The 10,902-nt window shown below is 44.8% G+C and overlaps 1 protein-coding gene across 1 annotated transcript in view; it reads right to left on the bottom strand.

The window, feature by feature from the left end:
- Positions 1-3,204: 3,204 nt before the first annotated feature.
- Positions 3,205-10,902, bottom strand: part of LOC138838989 (coatomer subunit delta) — a 30,020-nt gene continuing 22,322 nt past the window's right edge. Inside the window, exons 9-10 of the mRNA XM_070038598.1 lie at positions 9,020-9,224; positions 3,205-5,189 (exon numbers count right to left, since the gene is read on the bottom strand). Of these exons, the coding sequence (XP_069894699.1) occupies positions 5,100-5,189; positions 9,020-9,224 (295 nt within the window). The 3' untranslated portion in view covers positions 3,205-5,099. The remainder of the gene's footprint in view (positions 5,190-9,019; positions 9,225-10,902) is intronic.

The following is a 10,902-nucleotide window of genomic DNA, read 5'->3' as shown; positions in this document are numbered from 1 at the left end:
TCTCTTTTTCTCTCTCCAACTGGGACTTGAACTTGGCCTGGGCACTGTCCTTTAGCTTTCTTTCAAGGCTGATGTTCTACCACTTGAGCCACAGCTCCACTTCTAGCTTTCTGCTGGTTAATTGAAGATGAGTCTCCAAGACTTTTCTGCCTGGGCTGGCTTCAAACCTGGATTCTCAGATCTTAACCTCTTCAGTAGCTAGAATTACAGGTGCAAGCCAAGGGTGCCCCACGCATTGCTTTGGATTTGTAAGGATTTTTTCCACACAGCTTATGTACTGGTTGTTAATCTACCTGATTAACACCTAGGGAAGCTTGGCAGAATTGGATTAGTACTCTTAGGGGCTAACTAACCATTAGGTTCCAGTCCTATGAGCAGAAGAGCAAAATACTTTCCCTTTTGCATAGGGGTTTGGAGAAATGGTCCACACTTCTAAAAGCTATTTGTCTTATTTTGTTTGTGTGAGGGAAACAGCCTTGCTGGGAAGATAGTCTAGTTTTTCTAAAGGCTTTTCTCATGTCAATCACAACTCCCTGGAGTAAGAGATGAGACACAGAGAGATGCTGTCTCTGTAACCAATAAAAATAACAGTATCCAGCAACCAACCTAAAAGACCTGGGGCTTTAAAGAAACTCTGGAGTTGCAAATATGTTTACTAAAGGGAACAAAAGAAGGAAAGTGATGTAGGGATGTCTGCTAAGACAGATATGCGTAGCCAAGGGCAGTCAATTGAGTTTTGGGTTTTTTTGGGTGCTAGTAATGGAACTTGAACTCAGAGCCAGGACATTCCTCTTGTTTTTTCACTCAAGGCTGGTGCTCTACCCATTGAGCCACACTTCTATTTTTGACCTTTTGGTGGTTAATTGGAGATAAGAATCTCATGGCATTTTCTGCCCAGGCTGGTTTTGAACTGGGATTCTCTGAACTGCTTCTTGAGCTTACAACTACTAGCTGTAGTCAGCCCCTGCTACCTTAGGGAAAAAAGGATTTTTGGTTAACAGTTACTGCTTCTAGCTATTTCACTATTTGAAGATGAGGACTTCTGTTTTTCACCTATCTCCATCAAATGAGCCCTGCCAGATGGGAACTCTCCCCTGGGGCTCGGGGGCTCTGGGGCTTGAATTTTGGGCCTGGCCATTGTCCCTGAGCTCTTTATGCTCAAGGCTAGCTCTCTACCACTTGAGCCACAGCACCACTTTCACCTTTTTCTGTGTATGTGGTACTGAAGAATGGAACCCAGGGCTTCATGCATGTTAGGCAAGCACTCTACCACTAAGCCACATTCCCAGCCCATCCTTGACCATTTTTGCTCCAGGCTAGCAGTCTTACTACTTGGAAAGACAGTGCCACTTCTGGTTTTCTGGTGGTTAATTGGAGGTAAGAGTTTCATGGAAACCTCAATCCTCGGATCTTGGCCTCCTGAGTAGTTAGGATTACAGGCATGAACCACTGGTGCCTGGCTATAGATCTTTTTTCACGAAGGTCCTGTCCGGTGTGTTCCCTACTCTCTGTAGGCAATGTTAATTAACCCAGAGCAGGAAGCACAAGCCCCCTACATTAAACAGAATGCCCGGTCCAATAAATTATTTTGCTATTTTCCCATCAAGAAACTAGTAAGAGGGCCACTCCATGCCACGGAGACTCAGCAGCCAGGGAAGGTATGGGGCATGATTTTGCCACACTCTAGCACCATTAAGTTCAGATACTGTGATTTCATGAAGGAAAAAGAAATTGTGACCTTCACTACTAATTTTATCATCCCATTTATCCAATCAGGGAGAATAATCTGCTTCCCAATTTGTTGACATTCAGCAAATTGCCCAAATAATTGTCTTCTGTAGAATAAACAATTCCCTGAACTCTTCAGCTCAAGGCTTTCAGCAGTGCCACTTCCTGTTTTTAGGTGGTTGGAGGTCAGAGTCTCAAGGGGACTTTTCAGCCCAGGCTGGCTTTGAACTTCCTCAGATCTCAGCCTCCTGAGTAGCTAGGATTACAGGCATGACACACCAGCTACTGGCTTTTTTTTGTCGGCCATGGGGCTTGAACTCAGGGCTTGGGCGCTATCCCTCAGCTCTTCAGCTCAAGGCTCTACTGCTTGAGCCACAGTGCCACTTCAGGTTTTCTAGTGCTTTATTGGAGATAAGAGCCTCACGGACTTTCCTGCCCAGGCTGGCTTTGAACCGTGATCCTCAGATCTCAGCCTCCTGAGTAGCTAGGATTACAGGTGTGAGCCACGGGTGCCAAGCTTGCGTTGTCTTCTTTTTGAGACCAGGCCTTAAACCAGAAATCTTCCTACCCTAGCCTTCCTAGTACAGGGATCATGGATTTGAGCCATCATACTTGAGCAAACACATCATCTTTGAATAATGTTATGGAGTATCATGGAGCCTTCTCCCTTTTAGACTGACTAACAGTAATAAAAACTCAGAAGCCGGGCGCTGGTGGCTCACGCCTATAATCCTAGCTACTCAGGAAGCTGAGATCTGAGGATCACGGTTCAGAGCCAGCCCGGGCAGGAGAGACCGTGAGACTCCTATCTCCAATAAACCACCAGAAAACCAGAAGTGGCGCTGTAGCTCAAGTGGTAGAGTGCTTGCCTTGAACTGAAGAGCTGAGGGACAGCGCCCAGGCCCAGAGTTCAAGCCCCATGACCGACCAAAAAATAAAAACAAAAAAACTCGGGACCTGATGTGGTAGCACATACCTGTAATTCCAGTACTCGAGAATTCAAAGCCAGCCTCCAATAAAAATGATGCTTCAGCCGGGCGCTGGTGGCTCACGCCTGTAATCCTAGCTACTCAGGAGGCTGAGATCTGAGGATCGCGGTTCAAAGCCAGCCCGGGCAGGAGAGACCGTGAGACTCCTATCTCCAATAAACCACCAGAAAACCAGAAGTGGCGCTGTAGCTCAAGTGGTAGAGCGCTCGCCTTGAGCTGAAGAGCTGAGGGACAGCGCCCAGGCCCAGAGTTCAAGCCCCACGGCCGACAAAAAAAAAAAAAAATGATGCTTCATTTTTCTTACATTACACTGTTCCTGACAAAACTGACAATCTCTTCAAAAGACATAAGCAGCATCAAACTCAAAACGTACTGTCAGGAGTATGTGTATGAATATACTTAAATGTATAAAATGCATGAGGCAGCACGTCATGTATAAAACAGAAAGTGCAATGAATACTCTGATAGATTATTTTCTCTTAAAAAATACATATCATGATCATTAATCTTTAATTTTAGATCCTATTACAGCATCCTGAACTGGCAAAGAGACACCCAAGTGTGAGGCTCGAGCCCAGCAAACACCTCATTTTATAATACTCTTTATTTGATTAAAGATTTGCCTTTCTTGTGTACATTGGAATGTTATATTCCCTACATATTTTACAGGGTTACAAAATGTCTCTCATTTTTAAATATTACCCCAAAAGTAATTTCAGAAAAAAAAGTTTTTGTGAAATTAAACTTGACTGTTTAAAAATCATATGGACAAACAACTCTCAAACAAAACTGGATTAAGATTTCTTGTCTACTTAACTACAAGACAAACTTCTTGTCCCAGTCCCCTTCCTCAGAAAACTTCATGTGGAAACCAAGCTAACCATTCTTCCCTGATACGGTTGGTTAGGGGAAAAGGGAAGGCCAGCAATTTCTTTGGCAAGCAATGCCAGCCATGAGCGCTTGTCAGTGCTCTGCTTCACACAGTCTCCTCCACGAGGAGGGCGGGGTGTTCAGAGGAGTGGGGCTAAGGGCGCTGGGTACCTGCCAGTCCTGCCTCTTCCCACTGCCAGGATCCCAGCCTCCAGCAACTTGTCACCCCCTAGTGAGTGCAGCTCTGGGCTAAAAACCAAGGCTGGGCTGCCTGTCGAGTCTCCACTGAAGAAATAATGGATGATTTGGAGCTCAGAAACGATTACTACATGACGATACTCAAAAGGCCTAGAGGGAAGTAAAGGAAGGACTTCAGAGACAGGGACAACCCAGGGAAATGCTGGGTTGGCCAGGAGAAAATGGGATATATGAGTCTTTCCTACAGGCCAATATAATCAACTGCTTCTTGAAAGGCCAACACTCTGATGGGGGAATGCAGTCCTGACAGTTCAGGGCCAATGGGTGTTGGCACATGACTCACTGAACCCAGAGTCTCCAAAATCATAACCTGATTTCTGCTAGATGAGAGGACGATGACAGAGAGTAGCCAAGAAGAGCGAGATGATATACTTGAGGAATGTAAACAACCTTACATTTTAGCTCAAGTACCCACACGTGGACAACTGGAAGCTTGGGTAGCCCTAGCAGCAGACATGATTATGTTTGGATGTGAAATCCCAACTGGGCATGAGCCATTGTTCTTAGACATCTTCTAGGGACTGGGCATCTGAAAGTGCTTTTTAGCTACCTTAACATTGACACAAGCGGGATTCACAGTACTATTCTAAACTGAAAGGGCAAGCCTTAAAAGCAAAACAACTTGGCAAAGTAATAGATGGGCATGGGAAAAAGACAGCCATCAACCTTATCTCCTAACTTCAAGACTCCACTCCCCCTAAACAGTTCACTTACATTGTCCAAGAAAAAAAAAAAAGAAAAAAAATCAAGAATGGGTTAGATAATTTTGTTCAGGAGTGCCAAACTCAATACCTAAGAAAAGATGATCCCAGTACTTGATTCAGTGTATAGGAAGAAAAACGGAAGGTAAAGGAGTATGAAAGATTAAAATCTACAGAGAAAATCTTTAAAAAATGAAGTATGAAATATAACTATATTTAGGGATTAAAATAAAGGTGCAACTTAGATGAAGGCAATGGAGGAATTTACTGGGGTATTATCTGGAGAGCTCGCTTTGCTTTCCTGCTTGCCAGGAAAATCTGTGAAAGAAATCAGCAGCCTTTCCCTTTATGTCTACGTCAGTTCTTTGTCAAAGAATGTCTCTGTGACACTGAAACACTGGGATGAGTTGAGGGTCCCTGCGCGCAGAGAACGTGCATTGTATCAGAAAATAGGGGTCTCCAATGGCTTGTCAACTTGGAAAAACTCTTCAGCCACTGGTGGCTTCTTCTTTATTAATTTGGAATTTTCCCTCTTCCTTTCTCTCGCCTGGGTTTACAGGATCTCGTATTTATCCACTAGGAAAGTGGTCTCTGTGGAGAACCTCACAGGGCTGTTTCCATCTACTTGGGTCACTTTGGTAACCTAGGAAAATAAACACAAAACATGGTTGAGACTTCAAGATGCTAATTTAATTATCATTATAAAACAGAAAATTCCCCAAAAACAACAGTAAAAGTTGGTTAGGAATAATAAAGTGTCCAATTCACAGCTGCAGCCCGTGGCATCACTCCTGCCCACCGATATAACTAATGGTTCTTTAGATTTAGGACCACTGCTGCGAAGAGATGTGGAAGAATATTTTTTTTTGGTGGTTGGGGGGAGGTTGCCAGGCATGGGATTTGAACTCAGGGCCTGGGCATTGTCCCTGAGCTCTTTTTGCTCAAAGTTAGCACTCTACCACTTTGAGCCACAGCTCTACTTTCAGTTTCTGAGTGGCTAACGAGACAAAAGTCTCAGGGGACAGCTGGGAGCCAGTGGCTCATGCCTGTAAATCCTAGCTACTCAGGAGACTGAGATCTGAGGATCATGGTTCAAAGCCAGCCCAGGCAGGAAAGTCTGTGAAACTCATTTCCAATTAACCACCAGAAAAAACTGGAAGTGGCACTGTGGCTCAAGTGGTAGAGTGCGAGCCTTGAACTGCAGAGCTCAGGGACAGTGCCCAGGCCCAGAGTTCAAGCCACACGACCAACCAAAAAAAAAAAAGCCTGGGTTCTAATTGTGATCCTCAGATCTCAGCCTCCTGAGTAGCTAGGATTACAGGCGTGAGCCACCAATGCCAGGCAGGAAGCTGCAAATTCTTGCCCACTTACTGGGGAGACCAAAACTATCTGGGAAGGTAACAAAGTGCCAAAGTAACAAGCAAGTCAAAAAGAGAACAATATATACTGGGCTGCCTAAATAATACAATTTAAAAAAGCAAGAGGTTAACTAAAAATAGTGGTCTAGGTTGTGTTGGTAGCTCACACCTGTAATCTCAGCTACGCAGAATGCTGAGATCTTAGGATCTCAGTTCAAAGCCAGCTATGGCAGATAAGTTAAAAAATTCTATCTCCAATGAACCAGCAAAAAACTGAAACTGGAGGCATAGTTCTAGTGGTTGAGCACTAATCTAGCAAGTATGAGGCCCTGAGTTCGAACCCTGATACAAAAAAAAAAAAAAAGTGAGCTAGGAGATGAGGCTGTAACTCATGTAAGATTTGCCTAGCATGCATGAGGTCCTGGATTCAATCCCTGGCACTGTGTGTGTTCTAACAGATGACACATTTTTCTCCTTTCCTTTTTTGTAGTGCTGGTCCTGGGGCTTGAATTCAGTGCCTAGACACTGTCTCTGAGCTTCTTTGGTAAGACTAATGCTCCACTACTACAGCTACTGCTCCACTGCCTGCTTTTTTTGTCTTTAATTGGTAATAAGAGTCTCATAGCGAAGATGGCTCAGTGGTAGAGTGCTTGCCTTGCATGCATGAGGCCCTGGGTTCGATTCCTCAGCACCACATAAGCAGAAAAAGCTGGAAGTGGTGCTTGGCTCCAGTGGTAGAGCACTAGCCTTGAGCTGAAGAGCTGAGGGACAGTGCCCAGGCCCAGAGTTCAGGCCCCATGACTGGCCAAAAAAAAAAAAAAGAGTCTCATAAACTTTGCTGCTTGAGCTGTCTTCAAACTGAAATCCTGGGCTGGGAAGGTGGCTCAGTGGTAGAGCGCTTGCCTTGCATGTATGAGGCCCTGAATTCGATTCCTCAGCACCACATAAGCAAAAAGAAAAAAGCCGCCGACGGGGAGCCAAAAAAAAAATTTTTTTTTAAAGAAAAAAAAAAAAGAAAAAAGCCGGAAGTAGCGCTGTGGCTCAAGTGGTAGAGCGCTAGCCTTGAGCTGAAGAGCTGAGGGACAGCGCCCAGGCCCAGAGTTCAGGCCTCACAACCAGACCAAAAAAAAAAAAAAAAAAAAACCAAAAAAACAAAACAAACTGAAATCCTTAGTGTAAGGTCCGCTCCTGGATGGCTAGCAGACTCCACCCTCCTTGCAGCAAAGTCTCCACCCAGTACCTGCGTTACCTAGGCAACTGGGACACCTGGAAGAGGTCACATCTGAATTTGATGTGGCCACACCTTTCTCCGCCCATACCCTAGATAAGACCTAGCCCAGGCCCAGCCGCTCTCTCTCTGCTCTTTTCTAGCTCTTTTCTCTCTCTTTCCCAGCCACGTAGAGTGCCAACCTTGCCTGGTCCCAGCATGTCTACTGAATAAACCTACCCCTTACCTGAATACCACATGCGTGCTGCTGTTCTTACTCGGCTACCTCTTTTTAAAAACCTAACATTTAGATCTCAACCTTCTGAGTAGCTAGGATTACAGGTGTAAGCCACAAGCACCAGGCCAGATAACACATTTCTTCTGCTTTGCCTATCTAAAGAACAAAGTTTGCAACAGAAACAGCTACTGGCATCTGGCTGGCTGCAAATGGATTTTTAAAATATATTAATTAAAAAATTAGATAACTAGCCAGGCATTGGTAACTCACACCTGTAATCCTAGCTACTCAGGAGGCTGAGATTTGAGGATTCCAGTAAAAAGGAAGCCCAGGCAGGAAGTCGCTGAGAATTTTTTTTTTTTTTTCTGGTCCGTCATGAGGCCTGAGCTCTGGGCCTGGGTGCTGTCCCCTCCGCTCTTCAGCTCAAAGCTAGCGCTCTACCACTTGAGTGACAGCGCCACTTCCAGCTTTTTCTGCTTGTGTGGTGCTGAGGAATTGAACCCAGGGCCTCAGGCACGCAAGGCAAGCACTCTACCACTGAGCCAGCCCAGTCTCTGAGATTTTTTTTTTTTTTGGGTCCAGTCGTGGGGCCTGAACTCTGAGCCTGGACGCTATCCCTCAGCTCTTCAGCTCAAGGCTAGCACTCTACCACTTGAGCCACAGCGCCACTTCCGGGTTTTTTCTTTTTTGCTTATGTGGTGCTGAGAAATTGAACCCAGGGCCTCATGCATGCAAAGCAAGCACTCTACCACTGAGACACCTTCCCAGCCCCAGTCTCTGAGATTTTTATCTCCAATTAATCACCAGAAAACTGGAAATAGAGCTGTAGCCCAAAGTGGTAGAGCTGTAGCCTTAAGCAAAAAGAGCTCAAAGATAGCATCCAGGCCCTGAGTTCAAGTCCCATGACCAACAAAGACAGAAAGACAGACAGACAAGGGCTGGGAATGTGGCTTAGTGGTAGAGTGCTTGCCTAGCATGCATGAAGCCCTGGACTGATTCTTCAGCATCACCTAAACAGAAAAGCCAGAAGTGGCACTGTGGCTCAGTGGTAGTATGCTAGCCTTGAGCATAGAGAGGCTCGGGGCAGTACCCAAGTGCTGAGTTCAAGCCCCAGGATTGGCAAAAAAAAAAAAAAAAAGGGACAAACAGAGGAGAGAGGAGAGAGACACTGCCAGCTTTCATCTATGATCCCAACTAACTACTCAGAAGGATGAAAACAGACTTTGTCACCAATTAATTAGAAAAAAGCAGGAACTGGCCATTAGCAAAGAAGTTAAGCAACAGCTCAAAGCCCTAAGTTCAAGTCCTAGTACAAGCATAAGCACACACACACACACACACACACACACACACACACACACACACACACACACACACACACACACACACACACACACACACACACACACACACACACACACACACACACACACACACACACACCATAATAAAGTACAACTGCACACTGCACAACTCTCAAGTAGATAGGGAAAGTTAAACTTTACATCAAGAGAGGAACTCTGAGATGAAGTAGGTGAGGATTTTGGAGTCATTATAGAATCTACAGGGGACATCAGTGTTTCTGATTTTTGCCAACATGAATCCATGTCACCTGTCGGGACTCTGACCTACTACTCTTCCCATATATGTACTCTATTAAAATGAAGTACCTGTATGTTGCAATAATTTTTTTTGGAGATGAAGGAAACTTGAACAGGAAAGAAGTCATTGGGCTGACCAGCAATGCTAAATTCCAGACTGCCACTCTTATTTTTGGCATCAATCACTGGCAGGCACCATTCCAAGGTGTTTCGCCGACTGTCATGTCGATACTCTCCATCGATCTCACCAATCACTGGGGCACCCACACCTGATCTGTTAGGAAAAAAATATGATTAGTCAGGTGTCCAGAGCTCAAGAAATTCAACCAAGGAAGAAAAATCAACTATAAATTTAATTATGTTCTTTATCTTCAGCCTCAATTTTTCTAGGCCTGCAACTGTTATACAAAGAAAAAAAAATGGGCTGGGAAGGTGGCTTAGTGGTAGAGCTGCTTTGCACGCATGAGGCCCTGGGTTCCATTCCTCAGCACCACATAAGCAAAAAAGAAAAACCCGGAAGTGGCACTGTGGCTCAAGTGGTAGAGCGCTAGCCTTGAGCTGAAGAGCTGAGGGACAGTGTCCAGGCCCAGAGTTCAGGCCCCACAACCGGACCCAAAAAAACCCAAAAAAACAAAAAACAAAGAAAAAGACAAAAATTAGGCTCCTTAATAATTTCAGTAATCAAAATCCTAGCACTTGGACCAAGAATCTTACTCTGTTCTCTTTGTATACAGATATATTCAACAACAGGTACCGGATAGTTCTAGCTGCTCAAATTTATGTCTTAAGAGTTAGAAGAGAACTGAAACAATAAACGTGTGAAGCACACTTTGCAAAAATCCTGCACTATGGCTTAACCTGTTAAGAAATAATCTATTTATTTATTTTTGTCAGTGCTGGGGCTTGACCTCAAGGCCTGGACACTGTCCCTGAGCTTCTTTGTTCAAGGCTAGCATAATATCACTTGAGCCACAGCACCATTTCCACCTTTTGCTGTGTTGTGGTACTGAGGAATCGAACCCAGGATTTCATGCATGCTAGGCAAGCACTCACCTCTAAGACACATTCCTAGCCCAAGATCATTTAAATGCAATTTTTTAAAAAATGAGAAATAGTGGAGAATAAAAGATTGGTAACACTGTGTGTGTATGTGAGGGGTGAAATTTAAACACTAATAATAGATACGAATTTGGATCTATGAGAAGGTGCTCTCTCTTAGCTTTTGTGCTTTAGCACTAAGGCCACAGCTCCACTTCTGGTCTTTTGGTGATTAACTGGAGATAAAGAGTCTCACAGACTTTCCTGTCTGGGCTAGTTTTGAACCAGGATCCTCAAATCTCAGTCTCCCAAGTAGCCAGGATTAGAGGTGTGAGCTGGCACCTGGCTAAGGGTTGTTTTAGTTTTTAAGGTTAATGGAGTAAGTTTATTTGAAAATGAAAGGAAAGCCACAAAAGGAAATAGTGAGGCTCTTCATTTGGAGAGGGACCCCAAAGAGGAGTCCAAGAGATATCTTTTTTTTTCCTTTTGGTCGGTCGTGGGTTTGAACTCTAGGCCTGGGTGCTGTCCCTCAGCTCTTCAGCTCAAGGCTAGTGCTCTACCACTTGAGCCAACAGAGCCACTTCCGCCTTTCAGGTGGTTAACTGGAGATAAGAGCCTCACAGACTTTCCTGACTGGGTTGGTTTTGAACCGTAATCCTCAAATCTCAGCCTCTGGAGTAGCTAGGATTTTAGGCGTGAGCCACTGGCGCCCGGGTACCTGGCTTCCAGATTTTTTTTTTTTTTTTTTTTTGTCGGTCATGGGGCTTGAACTCTGGGCCTGGGCGCTGTCCCTCAGCTCTTCAGCTCAAGGGGAGCACTCTACCACTTGAGCTACAGTGCCACTTCCGGTTTTCTGGTGGTTTATTGGAGATAGGAGTCTCACGGTCTCTCCTGCCCGGGCTGGCTTTGAACCG

Source organism: Dipodomys merriami, unplaced genomic scaffold (genome assembly GCF_024711535.1).
Source record: "Dipodomys merriami isolate MVZ:Mamm:240054 unplaced genomic scaffold, mDipMer1.0.p SCAF_29, whole genome shotgun sequence".
In the NCBI taxonomy this organism is placed as follows: Eukaryota; Metazoa; Chordata; class Mammalia; order Rodentia; family Heteromyidae; genus Dipodomys; species Dipodomys merriami.
Note: the sequence above shows the minus strand (reverse complement) of the source record. Positions and strands in the feature narration are given on the sequence as shown.